General features: G+C 45.6%; 1 protein-coding gene across 9 annotated transcripts in view; it reads left to right on the top strand.

Annotated features, from left to right (window-relative positions):
* Positions 1-13528, top strand: part of LOC144592942 (cAMP-regulated phosphoprotein 21-like) — a 164995-nt gene that overhangs the window by 146510 nt on the left and 4957 nt on the right. For all 9 annotated transcript variants that reach the window (XM_078398257.1, XM_078398258.1, XM_078398263.1 and 6 more), the window contains one exon: positions 7428-7579. In XM_078398257.1, coding sequence (XP_078254383.1) covers positions 7428-7579 — 152 coding nt within the window. The remainder of the gene's footprint in view (positions 1-7427; positions 7580-13528) is intronic.

The raw sequence follows: 13528 nt of genomic DNA, 5'->3' as shown, positions 1-13528 counted from the left end.
GTGCCAACTAGCTGGATTCTTAGAGATGCTTGTAGTAAAGCATACTAGGGAAAAGGCAATTCTGGATTTGGTATTGTGTAATGAACTGGATTTGATGAGGGAGCTTAAGTCCATACTCCGCCACCTCCAGTTTAAATTCCATTTGGAATATTTTGGAGGACCAAGAACCAAGGTAAAGAAACCACTCGGAGATAGTGACCATAATATGATAAGATTCACAAGAACACAAGAAAATAGGAGCAGGAGTAGGCCAACCGGCCCCTCGAGCCAGCTCCGCCATTCAATACGATCATGGCTGATCCCACCCCAACCCCCTTCCCACTATCGCCCTTCTTCCCGCCCAAAAGAACCGTGTGATCTCCTGGGAGAGGCGAAAAACAGGATTAAAAACCCAGGCCAATTTGGGAAAAATATCCGGGAAATTCCTCTCCGACCCCAAGCTAGGCGATCGAAACTTGTCCAGGAGATTACTCAGGTCTTACTATACTAACAATAGCTCATGTCCACTTCCCTGCCCGCTCCCCGTAACCCCTAATTCCCTTGTCTATCAAAAACATTCAATCTGCAATTTGAGATTAAATCGGATGTGTCCATAGTCCTGTTGAGCAAAGCCTACTACAGAGGCATGAGGGAGGAGCTGGCTAAGGTAGACTGGAAATGGACCCTAGCAGGAATGACGGTGGAACAGCAACGGCAGGAATTTCTGGAAACAATTCAGAAGACGCAAGATCTTTTCATTCCAGCGAGGAAGAAAGATTCTAACGGGAGAATGAGGCAACCGTGGCTGACAAGGGAAGTCAAAGACAGCATAAAACTAAAAGAGAAGCCACATAATCTTCCCACACAGAATAGTGGGAAGCCGGAGGATTGGGAAGGTAACTAAAATTGCAAATATTCCTCTGCTGTTCAAGAAAGGAGCAACGCTGAAGAGTGGAAAGTATAGGCCGGTTAGCATGACTTCAGTGGTTGGTAATATTTTAGAGTCCATTATAAAAGGACGGCACGGTGGCGCAGCGGTAGAGTTGCTGCCTTACAGCGAATGCAGCGCCGGAGACCCAGGTTCGATCCTGACTACGGGTGCTGTACTGTACGGAGTTTGTACGTTCTCCCCGTGACCTGCGTGGGTTTTCTCCGAGATCTTCGGTTTCCTCCCACACTCCAAAGACGTACAGGTTTGTAGGTTAATTGGATGGGCAGATGTAAAAAAAAAAAATCGTCCCTAGTGGTTGTAGGATAGTGTTAATGTGCGGGGATCGTTGGGCGGCACGGACCCGGTGGGTCGAAGGGCCTGTTTCCGCGCTGTATCTCTATAAAATCTAAAAAGATGAGGATTCTGAAGTCAGCGCGGTTTTGTGAAAGGGAGATCTTGCCTGATGAACCTGTTGGAATTCTTTAAGGAAGTAAGTAGCAGGAGAGTTAGTGGGTGTGGTTTACCTGGAGTTACGGAATAGGAGCCGCAAGTGTGGCTGCTAAAGAAGATGAGAGCCCATGGTATCGGAGGGAAGATACTCACATGGATAGCAGGTTGGCTGCGTGGCAGAAGGCAGAAGGCAAAGAGTGGTTTTCTGGTTGGCTGCCAGTAACTAGCGGAGTTCCACAGAGACAATAGACAATAGACAATAGGTGCAGGAGGAGGCCATTCGGCCCTTCGAGCCAGCACCGCTATTCAATGTGATCATGGCTGATCATTCTCAATCAGTACCCCGTTCCTGCCTTCTCCCCATACCCCCTGACTCCGCTATCCTTAAGAGCTCTATCTAGCTCTTTCTTGAAAGCTTTCAGAGAATTGGCCTCCACTGCCTTCTGAGGCAGAGAATTGCACAGATTTACAACTCTCTGACTGAATTTTTTTTTCCTCATCTCAGTTCTAAATGGCCTACCCCTTATTCTTAAACTGTGGCCCCTTGTTCTGGACTCCCCCAACATTGGGAACATGTTTCCTGCCTCTAACGTGTCCAACCCCTTAATAATCTTATACTTTTCGATAAGATCTCCTCTCATCCTTCTAAATTCCAGTGTATACAAGCCTAGTCGCTCCAGTCTTTCAACATAGGTTGGCTGCCAGTAACTAGCAGAGGTGACTAGCAGTAACCTAGTAACGTTGCATGTCAATGATTTGGATGAAGGACTCGAAGGCTTTGTGGCCAAGTTTGCAGATGATATGAAGGCAGGTGGAGTATAGAGAAAGCAGGGACTCTTGCAGAAGGAATTGGACAGGTTGTGAGAGTGGGCTGAGAAGTGGCAGATGGAATACAGCACGGCAAAGTCCACAGTCATGCATTTTGGAAGTATCATCATATCATATCATATCATATACATACAGCCGGAAACAGGCCTTTTCGGCCCTCCAAGTCCGTGCCGCCCAGTGATCCCCGCACATTAACACTATCCTACACCCACTAGGGACAATTTTTACATTTTACCCAGCCAATTAACCTACATACCTGTACGTCTTTGGAGTGTGGGAGGAAACCGAAGATCTCGGAGTAAACCCACGCAGGTCACGGGGAGAACGTACAAACTCCTTACAGTGCAGCGCCCGTAGTCAGGATCGAACCTGAGTCTCCGGCGCTGCATTCGCTGTAAAGCAGCAACTCTACCGCTGCGCCACCGTGCCGCCCTGAATAAAGACGTGGACTATTTTCTAAATGGGGAGATAATTCAGAAATTGGAGCATAAGGACTTGGGAGTGCTGGTGCAGGATTGCCCAATAATTAATTTGCAAGTCAAATCGGTAGCAAGGAAGGTGAATGCAATGCTTGCATTTATTTTGGGATGGCTCAAATACAAAAGCAGGGAATGTAATGCTGATACTTTATAAGGCACTGGTCAGACCGCATTTGAAGTATTGTGAGCAGTTTTAGGAGGATGTGCTGGTGTTGGAGAGGGTCATGTGGAGGTTTCTGAGAATGATCCCAGGAATGATTGGGTTAACATATGATGAGCTTTTGAAGGCACTGGGCCTGTACTGGAGTTTAGAAGGATGAGGGGGGGGGGACCTCATTGAATCTTACCGAATAGTGAAAGCCCTGGATAGAGTGAATGTGGAGAGGATGTTTCCACTACTGGGAGAGTCTAGGACCAGATGCCAAAGCCTCAGAATAGATAGAAACATAGAAACATAGAAAATAGGTGCAGGAGGAGGCCATTCGGCCCTTCGAGCCAGCACCGCCATTCATTGTGATCATGGCTGATCATCCACAATCAGTAACCTGTGCCCAACTTCTCCCCATATCCCTTGATTCCACCAGCCCCTAGAGCTCTATCTAACTCTCTCTTAAATTCATCCAGTGATTTGGCCTCCACTGCCCTCTTTGGCAGAGAATTCCACAAATTCACAACTCTCTGGGTGAAAAAGTTCCTTCTCAGTTTTAAATGGCCTTCCCTTTATTCTAAGATTGTGGCCCCTGGTTCTGGACTCATCCAACATTGGGAACATTTTTCCTGCATCTAGCTTGTCCAGTCCTTTTATAATTTTATATGTCTCTATAAGATCCCCTCTCATCCTTCTAAACTACAGTGAATGCAAGCCTAGTCTTTTCAATCTTTCCTCATATGACAGTCCCGCCATCCCAGGGATCAATCTCGTGAACCTATGCTGCACTGCCTCAAGTACAAGGATGTCCTTCCTCAAATTAGGAGACCAAAACTGTACACAATATTCCAGATGTGGTCTTACCAGGGCCCTATACAACTGCAGAAGCACCTCTTTACTCCTATAAATAAAAGGACGTACCTTTAGAAAGATGAGGAGAAATTTCTTTAGTCAGGGGGTAGTGAATGTATGGAATTAATTGCAATAGATGGCTGTGGAGGCCAAGTCAATCGATATTTTTAAGGCAGAGATTGATAGATTCTTGATAAGTAGGGGTGTCAAGGGTTATGGGAGGAAGGCAGGATAATCGGGTTTAGAGGGAATGATATACAGTATCAGCCTAAATGTCTCTTGAACGTTGCTATTGTATCTTCTTCCACCACTTCCCCAGGCAGCGGGACTGTCATTTGTTGAAAGACTGGAGCGGCTAGGCCTGTATACACTGGAATTTAGAAGGATGAGAGGGAATCTTATCGAAACATATAAGATTATTAAGGGGTTGGACACGTTAGAGGCAGGAAACATGTTCCCAATGTTGGGGGAGTCCAGAACCAGAGGCCACAGTTTAAGAATAAGGGGTAGGCCATTTAGAACTGAGATGAGGAAAAACTTTTTCAGTCAGAGAGTTGTGAATTCTCTGCCTCCGAAGGCAGTGGAGGCCAATTCTCTGAATGCATTCAAGAGAGAGCTAGATAGAGCTCTTAAGGATAGCGGAGTCAGGAGGTATGGGGAGAAGGCAGGAACGGGGTACTGATTGAGAACGATCAGCCATGATCACATTGAATGGCGGTGCTGGCCGTTGAAGGGCCGAATGGCCTCCTCCTGCACCTATTGTCTATTGTCTATTGTCTATTGTTCCAGGCACTTGCCACCCACCGTGTAAAAACTATTTTCCTCTCGCCGTAAAGCTACACCCCCTAGTACTTCCACCATGGGGAAAAAGACTGACTATCTGCCCTCTCCTAATTGTGCAATTGAATTGTCTACAATAGACTTTAACTGGACCAAGTTCCTGCTTATTCTCCACATAAGCACAGGTCTCAATTCCAGTAGTTACTTGTTCTTCAACTCCCTTTATTCCTTTTACCTTCAATATCCAATCCATTCCGACTGGTGTTATTTGCTCTGCTTCAGTCACCCTGTAGTTTGCTCTCAACAAGTTTGCTCTCTCCTTTAGAATCCCTTGGTGATAAATTAATGATATTTTCTCAGCGGATCAATAGACAATAGACAATAGGTGCAGGAGGAGGCAATAGACAATAGACAATATACAATAGGTGCAGGAGTAGGCCATTCCGCCCTTCGAGCCAGCACCGCCATTCAATGTGATCATGGCTGATCATTCTCAATCAGTACCCCGTTCCTGCCTTCTCCCCATACCCCCTGACTCCGCTATCCTTAAGAGCTCTATCTAGCTCTCTCTTGAATGCATTCAGAGAATTGGCCTCCACTGCCTTCTGAGGCAGAGAATTCCACAGATTCACAACTCTCTGACTGAAAAAGTTTTTCTTCATCTCATTTCTAAAAGGCCTACCCCTTATTCTTAAACTGTGGCCCCTTGTTCTGGACTCCCCCAACATTGGGAACATGTTTCCTGCCTCTAACGTGTCCAACCCCTTAATAATCTTATACATTTCGATAAGATCTCCTCTCATCCTTCTAACTTCCAGTGTATACAAGCCTAGTCGCTCCAGTCTTTCAACATATGACAGTCCCACCATTCCGGGAATTAACGTAGTAAACCTACGCTGCACGCCCTCAATAGCAAGAATATCCTTCCTCAAATTTGGAGACCAAAACTGCACACAGTACTCCTTCAGGCCATACATTTTTTAAATCATAAATTTCTAACTCTCTCTGTTTGCTCCGAAAGTCCTTTGTGATGAGTGTTTGGGTTTGCAAGTCTGGGAACGTATACTCCCACACAAGGAGTCTGAGTCAGACGCTCTGAGTTCTGAACTGACATCAAGACCTACTGTATCACAAAATGCTGGAGTAACTCAGCGGGTCAAGCAGCATCTCTGGAGAGAAGGAATGGGTGACGTTTCGGGTTGAGACCCTTCTTCAGACTGATGTCGGGGGGGGGGGGTGGGACAAAGAAAGGAAGTAGTTGGAGACAAGAAGACAGTGGGAGAACTGGGAAGGGGGAGAGGAAAGAGAGGGACAGAGGAGATATCTAAAATTAGAGAAGTCAATGTTCATAGTCTGGGTCAAAACGTGCACTTACCACCAAGTGGATGAACTTCAATTATTTGGCTGCATTCACGCCTCACTTACTTGACACATTAACTCTGGGTTTTTTTCCTGATTATTTCCAGCATTTTCTATTTTTTATTACCGTCGAATTCACCACCACTTTTCCTAAGTGTGCACCTTGGATCTTGCACCTTCTTTGCAACAGGATTTCTGATTGTCTCTTTTATATTTTCACTCTCAACGGTTGATTAGCATGTTAACTGTTTTTATTTCACAGATGCTGCTTGCGATTAAATACGTGCTACATTTTGTTTTGTGATTATCGCTGTAGATGTCTTTTAAATATAAGTTTAAACCCATCTATCTTGCCCAAGAATAAATGACGTAGGATTACCATTGTTGAATCCTGTGGTCCCAGGTTCAAAGACTTATGTAGTTCAAAGACTTGGCTAACAATCCAGTCCAGTACTAAGGAGTACTCTGTAGTCCTGGACATGCCAACGTTCAGATGAACGCTTAAATCAAGGCTGAAACTCTCTTAATAGATATTAACGATCCGACGACATCACTTTGGAGAAGAGCTGGGAAGTTATCCTTACAGTTCACTGTTTGTCCTTTTGTCTGTAAAAGATTATCCAGCTGCTCAACATTGATTAAGAATGATCAGCCATGATCACATTGAATGGCGGTGCTGGCTCGAAGGGCCGAATGGCCTCCTCCTGCACCTATTGTCTATTGTCTATTGTCTATTGATGGTGGGAGGTTGCTTCATGTGGAATGGCTGTCAAATTTTCGCACGACAAAAGAGTTTATCTTTCAGAAGTATATAATAGGCTGTAAAGTGCTTTCCGATGTTCTAGAGGAAATGAAGGGAACCACATCTATTGTCCCGAGCTGATGAGTTTCAGAACCCAAAGTTGAATTCAAAGCTATGGTGACCCTCGGACTTGCCCTGATCGTACTTTGCTGGCATGTCCTGAATCCACCATTCCCGAGGTGGCAATCGGGACCCTGATGCCTATGACAATAACCTGTCCCTCCCAGTGGGCGTCTCGTCAAAGGTTGGTGACTAAAGCTGTTTCGGAAGAATTTTGTTCAAAGTGGAAAGATCCCACACCTCTGGGAACACATGGGAGCTCTGTGGGAGACGGATGGGCGAGCTTCTTTAGTCTAGGCTGCACTGGAGTTTATTTGGCTGCCAATAATCGCAATGACCTCATTTGTGGTCTCACTACAAGATAGAGCTCTTAAGGATAGCGGAGTCAGGGGGGTATGGGGAGAAGGCAGGAACGGGGTGCTGATTGAGAATGATCAGCCATGATCACATTGAATGGCGGTGCTGGCACGAAGGGCCGAATGGCCTCCTCCTGCACCTATTGTCTATTGTCTATTGTCACTATCTTGGGCAATGCAACCACGGGGGCCCTCGACATGATTACCCAGGGACTTACTGAACTATCAACTAACAGCATAGATTCTCACCTTTATCACGTAACTATACACTGTAAATGGCTCGAATGTAATCGTGTATCACCTTTCTGCCGACTGGATAGCAGCGGGCAAAAGCTTTTCTCTGTACCTCGGTGCACGTGACAATAGACTGAACTGGACCATGCTGATAATATTTCCCTTATAGGTTTTCAGCCGGTCTTGCCTAATCAGCAGCAAGGCTTCCAAGGTGTGATGGGAGTGCAGCAACTATCGCAGAGTCAGAATCTGTTGAACAACCAGCAGGGAAACCAGGTGCCGGGTGTGATGGTCCAATATCCAGCTATGTCTTCTTACCAAGTAGGTTGTGATCATTCAAACTTAAGAGTGTTTTTAAATTTTTTTATTAACAATCGCAGGAAAAAACCTATGCCAATAAAATATTGCAGGACTTGTAAAGTAAATTTACCAGTGAAAGTAAAGCAAATTTTGATGTGTTGCCGTTTGAATGATAAATATTCACACTTGCAAAACACTAGGCAGTGGAGGCCAATTCTCTGAATGCATTCAAGAGAGAGCTAGATACAGCTCTTAAGGATAGCGGAGTCAGGGGGTATGGGGAGAAGGCAGGAACGGGGTACTGATTGAGAATGATCAGCCATGATCACATTGAATGGCGGTGCTGGCTCGAAGGGCCAAATGGCCTCCTCCTGCATCTATTGTCTATTGTCTACTAGCATTCTGTTCACACAGAGACTGAATATTGTTCATGGCCCATTTTTCAAAAGCCAGACTAACATTATATTAAATCCAAATATCATATACCACACAGTATTATTTCTTTGACATTGCATTGAAAAATCTTACTTTCATTATTGCAGCTTGATAGGACTTTGGTCAGGATGCATTTGGAGTATTGCGTGCAGTTCTGGCCGGCCCAACGCGGGAAGGATGTGAAAGATTTGAAAGGGTGCAGAACGATTCCTGGAATAGAGAGTATTAGCAGCAAGGAGAGGTCGGACAGACGTGGGTTGCTTTATCTGGAACGGTGGAGGTGGGAGGAGACCATATAAAACTATGGGAGACATGGAGAGGGTAGACTGTCAGAACCTTTTTACCAGGCTAGAAATGTCAAATATTACAGGGCAGAGTATTAAGGTGAGAGGGGCAAAGTTTAAAGGGAGTATATCTTTGTATAAAGGGTAAACAGTGCCTGGAACGCACTGCCAGAGATGATGTGGGAGGCAGGTACAATAGTTGCATTTAAGAGACTTTTGGATAAGTGCATAGAAACATAGAAAATAGGTGCAGGAGTAGGCCATTCGGCCCTTCGAGCCTGCACCACCATTCAATATGATCATGCCTGATCATCCAACTCAGTATCCCGTACCTGCCGTCTCTCCATACCCCCTGATCCCTTTAGCCACAAGGGCCACATCTAATTCCCTCTTAAATATAGCCAATGAACTGGCCTCAACTACCTTCTGTGGCAGAGAATTCCACAGATTCACCACTCTCTGTGTGAAAAAAAACTTTCTCATCTCGGTCCTAAAAGACTTCCCCCTTATCCTTAAACTGTGACCCCTTGTTCTGGAATAGAAATGCAGGGAATGGAAAGGATACAGATTATATACAGGCAGATAAGAGTTGGCCTTGGCATTGAGTTCAGCAGAGACATTGTAGACCAAGGGCATGTTCCTGTGCTGTGCTAATCTTATTTCTATACGTTCTACACAGATATTGTCATTTATTTTCCCATATTTCAAATCAAAGGATAGCCATTAGGACATAAAATCTACTAGCTGTAGATTTTCTTTCTGTCAGTTTTCCAGATAATACAGTACACCACTAATTTTCAGGTAACTGGTGGTCAGGCACCCCTCCCCTTGCAATCCGGACAAATCCCCCCCTCCCCCCGGAGGTCCCCCAAAAATGTCCCGCCTTGGCAGGATGAGACGGCCGATCTCAACCTCATTGGGACTTCTGCACCGTTCGGCGGGTCGAATTTGCTCCCCCGTGGCCAGGGCTCTGGACCCCTGGCCCAGCTGGAGCCGGCAGATCCGTTCCCAAGTCTGACTTCCACGGCCATGACCTTTGTTGCTCCAGCAAAACGGACGATTATCTTGGTCCCTGGTCCCTGTCAAGGCTCTGAGACCAAGGGGGCCGGGAAGTCGGTGGTAGGCCTGCAGTTCAATTTGCGTTCAAGAACATTCCTCATTTTTGTAGATAGACACAAACTGCTGGAGTAACTCAGCGGGTCAGGCAGCATCTCTGGATAGAAGGAATGGGTGACGTTTCGGGTCGAGACCCTTCTTCAGAATGAGGAACTTATTTTTACTAACCTGGGCTTCAGCAGCGCCAAAGAATTGCTTTGTAAAGCTAAAAAAATCTCCTCTGGCTTCAGTTCAACATTTTTTGTATACTCTATTTTTCGATGCTAGCCATAATATAAGAGTAGTCTGATAGTAGTTGGTCAAAGCGGCACGGTGGCGCAGCGGTAGAGTTGCAGTCTTACAGCGAATGCAGCGCCGGAGACTCAGGTTCGATCCCGACTACGGGCGCCATCTGTACGGAGTTTGTACGTTCTCCCCGTGACCTGCGTGGGTTTTCTCCGAGATCTTCGGTTTCCTCCCACACTCCAAAGACGTACAGGTATGTAGGTTAATTGACTGGGTAAATGTAAAAAATTGTCCCCAGTGTGCGTAGGATAGTGTTAATGTGCGGGGATCGCTGGGCGGCGCGGACCCGGTGGGCCGAAGGGCCTGTTTCCGCGCTGTATCTCTAAACCTAAAAATCTAAATCTAAAATCAAAGCAACATCATAATAGAGGGATCTTTTGGAAGTCAGTTTGCAGATTTACTTAGCTTGGGCAGAATTAATATATTTTTAATATGTGAAACAGCTCTATTTGGATTGATAATAATCTGTGTTAAATGCAGTGTAAGAAAATAACTGCAGATGCTGGTACAAATCGAAGGTATTTATTCACAAAATGCTGGAGTAACTCAGCAGGTCAGGCAGCATCTCAGGAGAGAAGGAATGGGTGACGTTTCGGGTTGAGACCCTTCTTCAGACTGATGTCAGGGGGGCGGGACAAAGGACGGATATAGGTGGAGACAGGAAGATAGAGGGAGAACTGGGAAGGAGGAGGGGAAGAGAGGGACAGAGGAACTATCTAAAGTTGGAGAAGTCAATGTTCATATCGCTGGGCTGCAAGCTGCCCAGGCGAAATATGAGGTGCTGTTCCTCCAATTTCCGGTGGGCCTCACTATGGCACTGGAGGAGGCCCATGACAGAAAGGTCAGACTGGGAGTGGGAGGGGGAGTTGAAGTGCTCAGCCACCGGGAGATCAGATTGGTTAAGGCGGACTGAGCGCAGGTGTTGAGCGAAGCGATCGCGGAGCCTGCGTTAAATGCAGTATTCTTTGGCACAAAGGGCAAGTGAAAGATTACTGTACTATCTTTTGCATCAGACTCTGGCAATAAAACTAATAGATTCACAAACAGGTAAATGTCAGCCACTGTATGGGTTTACGTTTATTATTGTCATGTGCACTGAAGTGCATTGAAAGGCTTTGTTTTGCAGGCTATCCAATCAAATTAGATAACACTACACATAAATACAATCAAGCCAAATTCATGTACAATGGGAGCAAAGGGAAAGATACAGAGAGTTCTCAGCATTGCAGTGCAATTGTTCCACAGACAAAGTCCATTGTTTGCAATGAAGTATAGGAAAATCGCATCGTACCCGAGCTTATAATAATAATAATAATGTATTACATTTATATAGCGCTTTTCATACACTCAAAGATGCTTTACAGGGATTTAAAGAACATAGGGAAGTGAATAAATAGATAAATAAGTAAACGAACAGAGAAAGGAGACAGAAGGTGAGGTGACCTTCAGTGGTTGAAGGCAGTACTGAACAGGTGAGACTTCAGTGATGTTTTGAATGTGGTGAGTGAGGAGGAGTCTCTGACGGTTTGGGGTAGTGAGTTCCATAGGGTGGATGGAATGGTCCTTATGGAAGGACCATTCAAAATGGTTGCTTCCAGAGGGGAAGATGCTGTTCCTGAGTCTTTTGATGCTTCTGTGGTGCCTTCAAGCTTCTGAATCTTCTGCCCAAAGGGAACGGGGAGAAAAAGCAATGCCCAGGATGTGAACAGTCTTTGATTATGTTGGTTGCATACTCGAAGCAGTGTGAAGTTAGATGGAGTCAATGCGGTGGGGGGGCCGGGCCTGTGGGATGGACTGGCTTACATCCACAGCTCTCTGGAAAGTCTTGCGGTCTTGGGACAAGCTGTTCCGAAACAAAAGCACAAAACAACAAATTGAGTTTGTTTAAGGACAAACGTCTGGCCCAGCCAATTAAAGGGCTAGACTTGCAAATCAAGGCGTGCTTTGGAGATCATAATGCAGAACACAAGAGCAGAAGTGTCCTTAAGCCTGTTCAACCGTTTAATAGCTTATTCCTAGCAGAATTTGAGGAAGGATATTCTTGATAAAGGGCGTGCAGCGTAGGTTTACTAGGTTAATTCCCGGAATGGCGGGACTGTCATATGTTGAAAGACTGGAGCGACTAGGCTTGTATACACTGGAATTTAGAAGGATGAGAGGAGATCTTATCGAAACGTATAAGATTATTAAGGGGTTGGACAGGTTAGAGGCAGGAAACATGTTCCCAATGTTGGGGGAGTCCAGAACAAGGGGCCACAGTTTAAGAATAAGGGGTAGGCCATTTAGAACTGAGATGAGGAAAATCTTTTTCAGTCAGAGAGTTGTGAATCTGTGGAATTCTCTGCCTCAGAAGGCAGTGGAGGCCAATTCTCTGAATGCATTCAAGAGAGAGCTAGGTAGAGCTCTTAAGGATAGCGGAGTCAGGGGATATGGGGAGAAGGCAGGAACGGGGTACTGATTGAGAATGATCAGCCATGATCACATTGAATGGCGGTGCTGGCTCGAAGGGCTGAATGGCCTCCTCCTGCACCTATTGTCTATTGTCTAACACTTCACCAATTCAGCTTTATCCACAGTAGGTCTTACTTTTCAAAAAAACTCCAATAAATTGGTCAAACATGCTTTTTTTTTAATGTAACCATGATGGCTTTGCCTGAATATGTTGGATTTTTCCAAGTGCTCTGCTGTAAGATCTTTAAAAACAGCTTTTCCCTTTATTTCAACACAATTGAGATTAGATGGTGGGGTAACTCAGCAGGTCAGGCAGCATCTCAGGAGAGAAGGAATGGGTGACGTTTCGGGTCGAGACCCTTCTTCAGACTGAGGAGCTTCTTCAGTCTGAAGAGGGGTCTTGACCCGAAACGTCGCCCATTCCTTCTCTCCTGAGATGCTGCCTGACCCGCTGAGTTACTCCAGCATTTTGTGAAATAAATACCTTCGATTTGTACCAGCATCTGCAGTTATTTTCTTACACGTAGATGATGGGGTGTTATGTTACAGTTGTACAGGAAATTGGTGAGGCCACATTTGGAGTATTGTGTTCAGTTTTGAGCATCCTGCTCTGGGACAAATGATGTTGTTGGAAAGGGTACAGAGAAGATTTACAAGGTTGTTGCCAGGTCTTGAGGGCTAGGGCTATAAAGGGAGGTTGGGCAGGCTGGGACTTTATTCCTTGGAGTGCAGGAGACTGAGGGTGCGGAGATATAAAGGTGTATAAAATCATGAGGAGATTTGATAGGGTAAATGCTCATAATCTTTTGCCCAGGGTAGAGAATTCAAGAACCAGAGGACATAGGTTTGAGGTGAGAAGGGAAAGAGGTCGGGCACTCTAAGACTTTGTTCCTTGGAGCGCAGGAGGATGAGAGGTGATCCTTTAGAGGTGGGTAAGATCGTGAGGGGAATAGATAGGGTGGATGCACAGCCTTTCACCAAGAGTAGGGCAATCAAGAACCCTTGGACATACGTTTAAGGTGAGAAGGGAAAGATTTAATAGGAACCTGATGGGCAACCTTTTCACTCAAAGGATGGTGGGTAAATGGAACGAGCTACAAGAGAAAGTAGTTGAAGCAGGTCCTCTAAGAACATTTAAAAGACATTTGGACAGGTATGTAGATAGGATACATTTAGAGGCATGTGATAAATGCGGACAGGTAGGACTAGTGTAGATGAGGCATTTTGGTCAGCAGGGGGAAGTTGGTCCGAAGGGCCTGTTTCCATGCTCTCTGACTCGATGACCCAATTCTCTGAATGCATTCAAGAGAGAGCTAGATAGAGCTCTTAAGGATAGCGGAGTCAGAGGGTATGGGGAGAAGGCAGGAACGGGGTACTGATTGAGAATGATCAGCCATGA

Source organism: Rhinoraja longicauda, chromosome 4 (assembly GCF_053455715.1).
Source record: "Rhinoraja longicauda isolate Sanriku21f chromosome 4, sRhiLon1.1, whole genome shotgun sequence".
Taxonomy (NCBI): Eukaryota; Metazoa; Chordata; class Chondrichthyes; order Rajiformes; family Arhynchobatidae; genus Rhinoraja; species Rhinoraja longicauda.
Note: the sequence above shows the minus strand (reverse complement) of the source record. Positions and strands in the feature narration are given on the sequence as shown.